Genomic DNA, 13,442 nt, shown 5'->3' on the forward strand with positions numbered 1-13,442 from the left:
GGCAAGCGGGGGAAGAGAGGAAGGGGGGGAAGGAGAGGGAAGGGGAGAAAGAAGGGGAAGGGAGGAAAGGGGGTTGCTGAGCACCATATGTCACAAACACCAGATACCCTGTAACAAGATAAAATCTAAGGGAAAATGTAAGGGAAAGCTACAAGCAAGATATGTAGGTTCTTCAATTTGTTAGCTAGCAATAAATAAAATATAAACAGAAAATATTTTTATTTTTTCCTGATTTGATTCAGGTCAATCATTTACTTATAGTATTAAAATTATGATGAGAAAACTGAGGAGTACCATTTGGGAAGAGGAAGAAATCATTTTTTAAACAGCAATGGTTAATCTTTTTTTTTCTTTTTTATAAACTCACAAAGTCACTGTGTTCCCATGGCCTTTTAAATCCATTGATAATAAGAAACCAAAGTTTAAGATGCCATATACAGTAGGCCCCTCTTATCCTGTGGGAGGGGATATGTTCCAAGACCCCTGTGGATGCCTGAAACCATGTATAGGATAAAAACCTGAGAATATTATTTTTTCCTCATATTTACATATGATAAAGTTTAATTTAAAAATTAGGCATAGTAAGAAAGTAACAACAACCAATAATAAAATAGAACAATTATAACAATATATTGTTATAATTGTTCTATTGTTATAATTGTTCTCTTTCAAGGTATTTTATTGTATTCTACTGTATTTTTCGGCCATGGTGATTGTGGGTAGCTAAAATGATGGATTTGGGTGGAGGGGGGGGCTGGGCCAGATATTGTAATTCTATTGGCTGGCCCTTAAAGTAAACAAGTATAACTGTTAAGGTGAAGAAGCCCACTTTTTTTCTGAAGAAGGTTACCTACTATCCAGTGTTATCTTTTCAGTTAAAACCAAAGCTTTGAAGAGAAAAAGAAATGTCTCTGATAATCAAGTATTGAGTTGTACAAAAGGCTGCCTTTTTCATGTAAGGGTTGGTTCTTTTTCTCTGATTGGCAAAAGATCCTCTAACCTACTTTGCTGACTTGTTCTCCAGAGCACCAAATGCGACAATGCAAGCCATCGATGGCTTCAGCAAGTAGAAACCTGACAGCTGCTTCACACAAAATGACTGGGCTTCCTGGGCTCTCTGTCAAGTCCTTCCAATGTGCTTGCAGCAAGGAGGATTCGGGAGTCTGTTTTCTGAAGGTTGATTTTGTATTTTGGAAGATCAAAACTTTCAAAGAAAGTTAAACCCTACCTGGGATTTAAAAAGCCCTCAAGATGTATGATACACAACTTATATAAACTGCCACACTTAAAAATACCCGCCCGCACCCTTACATTTAGGATTAGTATCCAAATATTTAGGTCATATTCATATTCAAATTCAAAAATAAAAAGGACATGATTTTGCATTTTATCTTCTAAAACCGCTTCAGAGCAACCACCAGTGTCTTCATTATGTATTTTACACTAGCAGAAATTAAAAAATATGTATCATATTAATGATCATTAAGATAAATGTTAAATTCATCCACTTACATTTTGAAAGTAAATTTTATTTAAAGATAAAAGATTCTGAAAACTGATGAACATACACATATACTTAAAAATTTTGTTTCATTTATGCATATTATATTTTGGTTTGTTTAAAAGAGCTATAAGTTATTTTGGTATCTAAGACAGACATTTGCTAAACAGAATCTTGCAAGTTTTAACTTTTTTTTTTCAATTTGATCTGTAGCCAAAGCACATGACAGACACCACGAGTGAAGATTACAGACCTTTTATCTTCTTTGATTCACTTTTACAGTATCTTGAAATATGAACTTGGAAATAACTTGTCCAGAGAGTTAACAGGTTTCTCAACTTTTCTGACTTTATTAATATTAGACTGTTCAGCCATATAAAATTTGCTTTAGAGAAAATCACTGAAAATATAAATTCTATCACAAATTCTAACTACCACACACTGGGAGTATTTCTTTTCTCTTTAAAACAAATATTTCCTTCGCAGGAAATGCTCCTTGGTTTTAAATTCCCCACCTGAGAAAGAATTACTAGTGTCTCAAGTATTTTAAAAAAGAAAGTAACTCACCTACTTGAAGTCTTTTTCCTCTCAAGTGATTCTGGTAGGGACAGTCACATAAATCTACATTTTGCTCAGCTCTTCCTTATTTCATCAGACAAAAAGAGCCTCAGGTGAGAGCTGAAAGTAAAAATCCTGCTATCCACCCAAGAGGGGAGGCCAGTGCTCTGCCAAGCCTGGGAGTCTCATCACACGCCCCACCAGCTGCTTGCTGCCTCTTGTTTTTCAGCAACAGTGACCTCCAACACCTTTTATTTAGCTGTGTAACGCAATCTGAATGGTTTGACGGCACAGGGAACACATCACGTGCCAAGCCAACACCTTAAGAGGGTGGGAAGCTTTGCAACCAGGAAGACATGCCGAAATATTTAGCAGTCAGCTCAAATACACATCAGCATAGCCTTGCTTGTTTTTCATGAAACAATCCAACAAAGTAATGAGTCAAGATAAACTGATTTCTGCAGTTCTAAACCAGGAACCAACTGGAACTATGCTACCACCTCTCCAAAAGCTTCCTCTCCCTCACTTTATATTTAAATCCTGGGTAACCACATGGGGATGGCTTGCTGTCAATATTTTTGATAACCATCATGCTTGCTTTCTCTTCTCTGTTTTGGAAATTCTGTTTTCCTGTATTCTTTTGCTTCTCTCATATTTACTCTTTTCTAGTCTTTATGTGCCAACTCCCCTTATGAGACATAAGGGACATACATTCTCCTAAAAGGAGCAGTTTTGATTTAAATATCTTCCCAGATAAAGCATAAGAACATACTATTGGAGCAGTGGAACAACTGCCAATAACTATTTCCCAACATTTAACCCATCATTCACCAAGTGCACCACCAAGCACGGTTGCAGTTAAGTAGAAGTTGAATTTCAGGTGAGTCAAGTCTCATGGTTTCCTAAGAACTTTGTCACTGTTTGAGCTAAGACCTGTTTCTTTTGTTACTGTATGAATTGAAATTCCAAGAACAAACATTAAACTAAATGGGCAACTGGCCTCTGACATCAAATAACTAAGGAGCTGTCACATGATCTGAGTTTAACTCACCCTTTCTGTCCCAGAGATTGAAGCTTTAAAGTCTCCTTCCCAGGTTTTCTGAATGAGAACAAGGAAGCAAATGACGATCTGAAGCTCAGTCGGGAAGGCGCAGATGTGGGTTTTTTTTGATTAGTTAGAATTTTAGATCTTGATGTTTGTAACTCTGTAGGATCTAAAAAGAATCATAAGAATTTCTGCATTGTTAAAATCTTTCCAGAAAAATGCACATGAAAGAATGAACCTTTCACTCTTGTTTCCCTCTCTCCCTCTATGCAGTCTAGAAACAGGTCAGGATTCCTCGCAGGAAGACCTTGGGAATGAAGGGGAACCAGAACAGCTTCTCAGAGTCCTGTGCCCCTGCTGGTTCTGCCCAATAGGGAATATCCTCACAAGCTGCAGGGTAACTTTCAGTATGTACATGGGTCACAATTCTGTAGGTGATCTCTTGCCTTAAGCCAGCTGTTTCTCATCATGTCTTCTCCATGGATATCCAACATTCACGTTGTTGTGTCTTTTAGAAATTTTCATTTTTAGTATTTTTAAATCATAACTTTTTAATCTATTTTTTAGATGTACACAACCATATTAATTCATTCATTTATTTATTTATTTATTTATTTATTTATATGTGGTGCTGAGGATCTAACCCAGTACCTCACACGTGCTAGGTAAGCACTCTACAACTGAGCCACAATCCCAGCCCTCATAACTTTTTATACCAAAGAAAGTAAAGGAAAAGGAAATTAAACCATTTAGTGTCTGTTACCAAAAGTCTCTCAGCATACATGTATTTGCAACATAAACTGTTTATGTAAGTGTGTGCATGTATAGGTGATAGTTTTACATATAATTATTAAAATTTGAAGACAATAATACCATAATACCATACAGACCATAACACCATAATACTTTAAGGCATGCTGACTTTATAATTATTATAGGAATTTAAGGGAACAGCAAAGTCACCACAGTATATATGGGATTAATCTGAAAATTGGAACTTCGAGTCTTTTTAGGTACAGTGGTTTATTAAGAGAGTTACAAGATATTGTCAGTATATAAATTTAGAAATATTGTTTCATGTTTCATTGTGTTACTAATGTTGATAACATATGCAATAATTGTCAAAAGTAAAGTAAAAAAGTCACTTTATTCTGTTTTCATAGTTTATAATTTCTAGAGCACTTTGTTATTCTCACAATAGTCCTGAGAGAGCAAGTCTTACTATCCTCATGTATAGATTAAAAATTAATCGACTGGTAAAGTTAAATGACATGCTGGGAATCACATGGTTAGAATGTCCTTAGAATACACTTATTGAAGTCATGTATGAAGCTGACCACAGTTTCAGAGGGATGGCAGCTCCTCTGCTGCCTCCTCCCCACTTTCCTCTCCATTCTCCTTCTCCCTTCCTTTCCTGAAACCCTCCCCTGTTTCTTCCTTCTCCACCATAACCCCATCTATTTAAGTGCTTGCTGTGTTCCAGACTGATTATTTGTAGACATAACTGTATTTAATTCTCATAACCACCCTATGAGGTAGGCAATAAACCCATTTAAAGAAGAGAAAATTGAGGTTTATAGAGAACAAATACTTGAACAGACTCACATGAATAGGTTGGAAGTTTGAATCCAGGTCTTTTTTGACATCCATGTTTGTGTTTCCAAATACTATGTTATCAAGACAGTATTACAGTAAAATTTCAGTTCACTCTTTTTAGTGTATGTTATATGATGAAACTTTTGTACTTTATAATAGTTCTAAGCTATAGATTAGTTTAATGGGGGATCCACTGATCCATTTTCTATAATACTGTAACACAAGGAAAAGAAGAGATGATTTAAATCTATGTTTACTCACCATTTTTTGCCATCCTTAGCCTGTGTGTGAGTGGTTGTTTTATCATTTGGCTAACATCTGTTTCAGTGCAAAACTTTTTTCTTTGAATTTCTTCAAACCATTCTCCAGTCACTCCTTGAAGCCATCTGATATCCCTCTTTGTCTTCTGAAGCTTGCTGAAATAAAGCAGAAAACAGAATGTGATGGACATCAATGCATTCTTCAAATTCATTCTTATCTAATGCAAACTCACATGATGAGCTATGTTCTGCCTAATGCAGGAGCAGTGTAAACTATGTGTTTAGGGAAAAAATGGCACTAGTCAGATATTCCTTTTGACCAAAGCATATATATATTAGATGTATTCTTCTGAATACCATGACAACCTAAAATTTTTGCCAGTAGTTGAGTTAATGACGACAAACTAGGTTGAGCAATATGCTAAAACCTGATCTAATAATGCAAATAAATGATAGATGTTCTAATAACATGTAGAAACTAGCATATCCTAGTTCTGATTACTCATTCACTCATTCATTAATCTGTTAAATGTTTATTGGGCAATGTTAATCAATTAAATGTTTATTGAAGCCCCATGTAGGCAATGGGGGTTCATAGTGAATATAACAGGTAGGTTGCTTACTCATCCATTCCATGGCCAAAGATAAAAGCTATTATGCAGAAAATAAATTGTTGAATAGAATGTTAACATATTGTGTGTCAATTAATTCAAAATATTTATTCTAACAATTAAATGTGTCTGTGTATAATAAAGATCATTAAAATTAAAAAAAGATAATGGAATTCTTCAAACATGAAGACATGAAAACCCATGAATGAGCTCAGGGCTAATGCTAGAGTTGTAGGGAAAAGTGGAATTTGAGATAGACAGGAAAGTTTATTGAAAGCCTAAATATATCCTCTGCACCTTGAAAACACCAGGCCTGAAATCCTACCTACTTCTTTTGCTTTCCTGCTTTTCCTGTTTAGTCTTCTTTCAAATGAAAATGCTGCTTTACAGTATGGAGATTTCTTGGAAATCTGGGAATGGAACCACCATTTGACCCAGCTATCCCTCTCTTTGGACTATACCCAATGGACTTAAAAACAGCATACTACGGGGACACAACCACATCAATGTTTATAGCAGCACAATTCACAATAGCTAAACTGTGGAGTCAACCTAGATGCCCTTCAGTGGATGAATGGATAAAAAAATGTGGCATATATACACAATGGAATTTTACTCAGTAATAAAAGAGAATAAAATCATGGTATTTGCAAGTAAATGAATGAAGTTAGAAAAGATAATGCTAAGTGAAGTTAGCCAATCCCAAAAAAACACATGTGGAATGTTTTCTCTGATATAAGGAGGCTGACTCATAGTAGGGTAGGGAGGGGGAATATGGGAGGAATAGATGAATTCTAGATAGGGAAGAGGGGAGGGAGGAAGAGGGAGGAGACAGGGGATTAGCAAGGATGGTGGAATGTGATGGATATCATTATCCAAAGTACATGTATGAAGACTCAAATTGGGTGTCAACATACTTTATATACAAACAGATATGAAAAATTGTGGTACATATGTGTAATAAGACTTGTAATGCAAAAAAACCCCAAAGTACATGTATAAAAACATGAATTAGTGTGAACATACTTTATACACAAAGATATGAAAAATTGTGCTCTATATATGTAATAAAAATTGTAATTCTGCTGTGGTGTATTTAAAAAAATAAAATCAATTAAAAAAAAAAGAAAATGCTGCTTTAAGTCTTTACTTAAATCCCCAGTTGTGATTTTTTTTTTTCAAAGTTGACCATTTTGCTCAATTTCAGAAGGACCCTAGAACTGTTTGGAGATCTAACAGGAAATCTCCCTAGAAAGGTGAGTTTGAAGAACACGGTGACAATATAGGGCTCAGTGTGTAACTTATAAAGTAGTTACTTTTGTATAATGCTAATGAAAGGTTAGGCTTCTTATTGGGTTCCAACCAGCTGTCATCTTTTATCCTGGGCCTGATGTAAAAAACCAATGTAAGGGCTTTGTATTGCTAAGAAGATGGTTAGCAAGATGTCTCCAGAATGGCCAATTTGGGGTTAAAGGCAATGAACTGAGATGGCTGTAACTCATGCTTCTGCTTGGGGCTATGATACTGCTGTTTTATAAAAATATTCAAGAAGGAAGCCAGAGGTCATCCTGCCCAGACTTGCATTTTGAAAAGCATTAGGCAGCAATCATTATGTTCAGCCCACAGAATTTGCACTAGTGCCTCCTCTTTTGCCATGGCCACTCTCTGATACCTGGTAGCTCCTGTCTATTGAGACTTCCCTTACTACCAGAATAGACTAAGAGACCCCCAGGTATCTGCTTCTAACCAATGCTGAATGATGGGGCATCAGAGCTGCCCTCAGAGTCCTGTGCCTCTGCTGGATCTACTGAGTAGAAGAAATCCACACAAAGCTGCAGGGCATCTTTCAATATGCATGAGGTCACAATTCTATAGGTGATCCCTTGCTTAGGTAGCAGTAGGGGACAGGAGACTAGTCAAGGGCCTGGTAGAGAGAGGTGTTTACTTGACCAGGGTGATGGTGGTGATGCTGAAGAAAAGCATAAACATTCAGAGCAACTTAAGGGGTAAAACTGACTCTCAGATGTCCACTGGAATTGAGTGATTTTGGGGGGCTAAGGGCTGAGACATGTCAAGGAAGACTTCTAGATTTTGATTTACATAAGTATATAAAATATGCCACTCATAGAGCTGCTAATAAGTTCAAGCTGTCTCTAACACCTTACTAATGTCCCACATTGGGACATGACCTCTACTTCCTGGAAACCCTCCCTAATTGTTGGTTCCCCAAAGTCTGCACCACCCTCTTCCACTTCTCCACATACCAATCTAATTTCAGAAGGAGGTCAAGCTACCTGACTTAGGAATGCCCAATATAAATATAACCTTTTATTTTTCCCCTTATAGGCTTGGTGTAACTTGGACTCTCTTTTAAAAATAATCACAGCTTACTGCCATCTCTAGCACCTTGCACACATACCCATAGCTGCCTGGTTTTTATCCATCTCATTGTCAATAGATTCAGACATCAATATTTTCTTGTGAATACTCATGCATTTTGAATTCCATTTCAGGAAATATATCTTAAAGCAATAGCTACTCCCAAGCACACAAATTTAATGAATATCCATGTAGTTGCTAACCATAATTATGCAGGCAATAGAGAATCCTAAGAAAATTCACATGAATTAACATGAAATGGCAAAAACAAAATACAGCATTTTGCCAATGAGCATGACTATGTAAAAATGATGCAATCATTTGGACACATTAGGGAACAAAGGAAAACGTCTGATCTTTTAGAGTAGAATAATTATAGGTATCATTTCTATGTTTAGCTTTTTTGTTATGTTGATTCTATAAGTACAACTCGTGGAGCTGTTTCTTTTTTTCAGCAGTACTGGGGATTAAACTCAGGGCCTCTCACATGCTAGGCAATTCCTCCACTATTGAGATATATCCCCAGAACAAGATGTTTCTTTTTTTGTTTGTGAATTTTTATTTTAACATTTTTGCATTACATATTTGTGGAAGATAGAGAAAAATGTCATATTTCTACAATCCTAATATATCCATTATTGCCTTTTTAATGTGTTTTATTCTCTGTGTTTTTCATATGGTTGTAATAGAACTTATTTCATATATATCTGCATAAAGCCTCAAACGATGCGCTTGCTGGCCTACAATAGTGAGCAAAACAGATTTGGCTCCACTCTAGGAAGCTGACAGTCTAATGGGAGAAATGAACATGAGTCCAGTAGAGATGTAATAATAGTGGTAAGTGTGACTTATTCATTCAACGTATGTTTGAACCCTGGGTAAAGAATGCTTGCCCTACAGAATTTAATTCTGCTGGGGTGGGAGGACTTATATTTGTGTGTGTTCAGGGTGGGAAGGGGACAATAAACAACAAAATGTAAATAGGTACTACTACAAGAGCATGCAACTAGGGGACCTGCCTGAGACCACAGTGAAGATTCCCTGGAAGGATAAAGGATGAGGTAAAGGGTAGTGGGCTGGGGGATCCTAGGTGAAGAAGTAGTAACTGGAGAACAATAGCCCTGTGGCTGGAGGGTGGCCAGGGAGAGGAAGCCTAACCAAAGGGGAGAGGAGAGAGACGGCCACTAGATCATGCAGTGCTAGGGGTCAGATTAAGTGCTTTGGTGTTTGATCCTGAAGCAATGAGAAAGCATTAGAGGTGTGACACATCGGATTTGCATTTTTAAAAGCTCATTCTAGCTACAGGTGGAAAGTAGACTCCAGTCGGGGAGAGGAGACCAGTCAGGGTTACTTGTAGGAAACAGAGGTATCTGCTTGGATCAGGGTGATAGTGGTGAAGCTGAAGTGAAGTAGAAAGTGTTCAGAGTGACATAGTGGGTAAAATTGATTCCAGGTGTCCATAGGATGACATGATTTGGTGGGGGTGGGGGTTTAAGGGCAGAGACAAGTCAAGGAAGACTCCTAGATGTCAGATTTACCTAACTAAATGCCATTCATAGAGATCATGCCTATATAATCTTAAAAAATCCCTTAACACTTTGTCAAAAATACTTTCAACATTACTCATCTTCAGGGCAATTACTAAATATTTTCACAATATTCAAGTTAGTATGTTTTTCATAATTTATTTACTCTTCCCCTGGTGAAGATTTTCCCTTGTAAATATTGCAATAAAAGATGTCATTGTGCATTTTCTATTTTTATATCGTCTCTGAAAGAATAATTGAGTCAAGTAGTCAAAATATTTTTGTGTTTCTTTATATGAACTACCAAAACACTTATCAAAAGGGATATAAACAATATTACTCCTTCTAGTAATGTACAAGAACTACCCATCCTTGGAAGGCTGGGTATTATTATTTTAAGTATTTTTATTTTCCTAATTTAATATTTTAATGGTACTGTGTCTATAATTATTTTTCTTTTTGAGAAGTCTTATTTACTTTGTTTCATAAAATATGCTACATTTCTTTGATAAGTAGTGAGGTTTGAACACTTTCTCATATGTGTGAAATTACATTTTGTGTTTTGGCATGGGGGGGTGTTTGTTAATTTATGAATCAGTGCCTCGAATTTTTCATTGGAATGAGAAATATTTAATAAAAAGTAACTTCTTTTTCTTATTTCATCCAGGTTTTTATTTTCATTAGACTTTGAATGTTGGGCCACAGAAACCTCATTCTAGCTAGGGATGGAGTACATAAAACACAATTAATCTGTTGATATGTTTATGTTAATATTTGTTTCCTGAAGGCAATGAGAAATGACATTCAGGCAGTAGTGGCATGTATATACATGAATGGGGCAAGATTTTGAAGAAATTCAGAAGCTTTCAAACCACAAATCTTTCAAGGCTGATCCTGGGGATGGTTGTCAGGAAAGTGGATGAACATGTTCAATCATGAGCCAGAAAACCCAAAGTTCAGGCTGTCAAAAGCTGTGATTATTATTACTAAAGAAGCAAAATGAAAATAGTTATGACTTTTGAAGTAAGAAGTGACTCTTCTTACTCTCTGGGAACCTGAACATGCCTTCTTAAATTTATACACTCAAGAGTCTATGTCCAATAAAATATTATTTGAATGTTTATGGTGGTTGCCTTAGCTTCTTGTACTAAAAACATAACAATTATAAAATTAGTGCGGTTTTGGTGAGTAAGTTCAACATCAGCAAGTAAGAGAAATTTCTGATTATAAAAGCAAGGGGGTGGGGTGGGGGTGGGGTGGGGGCTGGGGTTGTGGCTCAGGGGTAGAGCACTTGACTAGCATCCATGGGGCACTGGGTTCAATTCTCAGCACCACATACAAATAAATTAAAAAAAAATAAAATAAAGGTCCATCAACAACTAAAAAAATATTTTTAAAAAAGCAAGGGCACAGTAATATGTGAAACTCGAGGGCAGTGTTTTATATCTCAGCCCAATGGGGATAACACGTTCTTGTAAACAGAATTCAACCAAGTTCCAACAAGCCTGAGTGGCACGAGACTCTTCCTTATCTGTGTTGATTTGTTACACACATAGCCATCCATTTGGTGTGTACAGCCCACTTAGGCCAATGACAGCAACTCAGGGTTATAAATGACATATATATATATATATATAAATTACCAGTACACAGCTTGTCTGCTTAATTAGTCCAGACTGACTCAAAATATCACAAGGGACTGTTGTCTACACTTCTAATTTGCTTTACCCTCGGGCTGATCAACTCGACTAAATTAAATCAGGTCCTTTCTTGCTGGGTCCAGCCCTCAGTTCCAAGTCCAAATGCCATTCTTCATTTACATGAATCCCACCCTGCTGGGTCTGCTGAGGATTTCGTCCTGGCACCTCCTGGACATGCCACTCCTTTCAGGTTCCTTTTCCCAAGTTAAATTTATTTTTTTCTTGATTTTCCAGCCTTGAGCTAAGAATCCCAAACCCCTTCCTTTTTCTCTTCCCCATTTGTTCCCTTGCTGACCTTCACTAGTCACCTTTGTTTGTCTTTATTCTGAGCAAGTCTTTGTCTTTTATTTCCATGACTAATAATTATGTACCAATCATTGAGAATGTGCTCAGTAAATGATAGTTGTCTCCTTATCTCCCATTTCATGTCTGCTCTTTTCTGTTCCTTCTCAAACTCTGGCCATTCTTGAGTTATCATCAGATAATAGAAAGAGCACAGAGTTAGGTTCTAGCTGGATGAACTTGGTTACATACTTAACTTTCTTGGCTTAACTTTTCTTTACTTAACTTTTCCTCATTTGTAAAAGAGGGCTGGCTAGATGATATGGTAGGTTGTTTGCAAAGAAAGCCTCAAAATTCCTCTTCTCCCTGAAGGTACACTCCCTTGCAATGTGACTTTGCCATTCCTCCCATCAAGAAGTAGGATCTCTTTCACTGCACCCTGGAATCTGGACTGGCCTTGTGCTTTCTTAGGCCAACAGAATGTGGTGGAAGTGAAACGGTGAGACATCTAAGTCCAGGCTCCAAGAGATCTTACTGGTTCTGCCTTCTCCCTTTGGGAATCTTGAGACCACTGTAATATAAAGCCCCAGGCTAGTGTCCCTGAGGGTGAGATCATTCACAGAGACCCAGCTGAAAGCCATCACCAATTGCCAGACATGTAAGCAAAGCCATCTTAGTCCATCCAGATCCAGGTGACTACAACCCCCCCCCCTACCTTCCCCCCTGCCTGAAAAATTGAGTGATCCCAGGTGGCCAGTCCAGCTGGGTCCAGCCCAAATGGCTGTCTCACAGAATCATAAGCTAATAAACAGAAACTGTCTTTTAAGTTTTGAGGTGATTTGTTGTGTATAATTTTTAGAAATTGGAGATAGATGAGATTACCTTGAAGATCTCTTCTGTTCTAAAATCTGTGGTCAAAACCCTCAGCATTGCTTAAATCACATTTAAGTGAGACATCTTAGGCTGACAAGAGCCTTAAGACATAATTGGTTCTATATCCTTCTCTGCAGGTAAAATAATAATAATAAAAAAATAATGGCAGATGATATGTATTGAGCTCTTCCTATCTCCAGGATCTTGCAGTCATTATTGTTAATCCTCGTGATAATGCTGCAGGAGGACACTGAAGCCTGGCAAACCAGGCAAGCTGGAGTCGTTGAACTGCCCTGTGAACTCATGCTTCTGATTCTCAAACCAGTGTTCTCTTAACCATATATCTTATGGTCTCTGTGTATTATTAACCCCACTAGTGAACAATACAACTGTATGAGCATACAGTGACATTTGCTAACTACACTAGTGGTGATGATCATCCAAATATGCTGGAAAGACAGCAGTTATACAAAATTTAAAAGCAAACAAGACCCCTAAGCCAGAAAATAGGAATTATAGTTTTCATGATCTTCTCAGCAAAATTTAAAACAGTTCTCAAAATAGCTCCCTTTATCAGGTCCTCTGGCCAATGGTATCAATTCCTCTTTTTTGCTGTTCTTACCTCTCTTTTTATCTCCTACTTGTATCCTTCCCCTTGTCCCCCACTTTTCTTACTTCCTTGGCTTCTGTATGTATGTTGTTTTTCTTTCACAAATGACTTTCCCATGAGTGACTGTCCCATTACATCTTATTCTGTCTTCCAGGCAGCCAGGAATCCTGATCACTATCAACCCTCTACTCTAGGCTTTAAGGACTTCTTGCCAAATTCTTGAGGAATCTTAAACTCTCCACCCATTCATGTCTCACAGGTTCAGTCATAGGTGAGCCCCAGAATGAATCTCTCAAGAACACTAAATCCTGTGAAAGCACATTTGCCTCTTTATTCACAGGTGATCAAAGTAGCGTAAAAGTTTTCCTTCCACACAGGAATTCAAACATATTTTGTTTCGTATTGACACAACACTCAGGAAAGCACAAATATAAGGCATGGGGCAGGAACTAGTTCCTGAGTCACAGTTTAGACTAGGGTTAATGTCACAATGAAGAATAG

At 37.2% G+C, this 13,442-nt stretch overlaps 1 protein-coding gene across 6 annotated transcripts in view; it reads right to left on the reverse strand.

Moving 5' to 3' along the window:
• The window catches only part of Exph5 (exophilin 5), a 74,364-nt gene that overhangs the window by 24,230 nt on the left and 36,692 nt on the right, over positions 1 to 13,442 (reverse strand). For 4 of the 6 annotated variants that reach the window (XM_021728948.3, XM_021728947.3, XM_040285163.2 and 1 more), the window contains exons 2-3: positions 4,962 to 5,116; positions 3,111 to 3,273 (exon numbers count right to left, since the gene is read on the reverse strand). In XM_021728948.3, coding sequence (XP_021584623.2) covers positions 3,111 to 3,273; positions 4,962 to 5,116 — 318 coding nt within the window. Of the gene's footprint in view, positions 1 to 2,068; positions 3,081 to 3,110; positions 3,274 to 4,961; positions 5,117 to 13,442 lie in introns of those variants that run through there. The other 2 variants (XM_078046958.1, XM_078046957.1) reach the window with 1 other exon arrangement.

Source organism: Ictidomys tridecemlineatus, chromosome 4 (assembly GCF_052094955.1).
Source record: "Ictidomys tridecemlineatus isolate mIctTri1 chromosome 4, mIctTri1.hap1, whole genome shotgun sequence".
In the NCBI taxonomy this organism is placed as follows: domain Eukaryota; kingdom Metazoa; phylum Chordata; class Mammalia; order Rodentia; family Sciuridae; genus Ictidomys; species Ictidomys tridecemlineatus.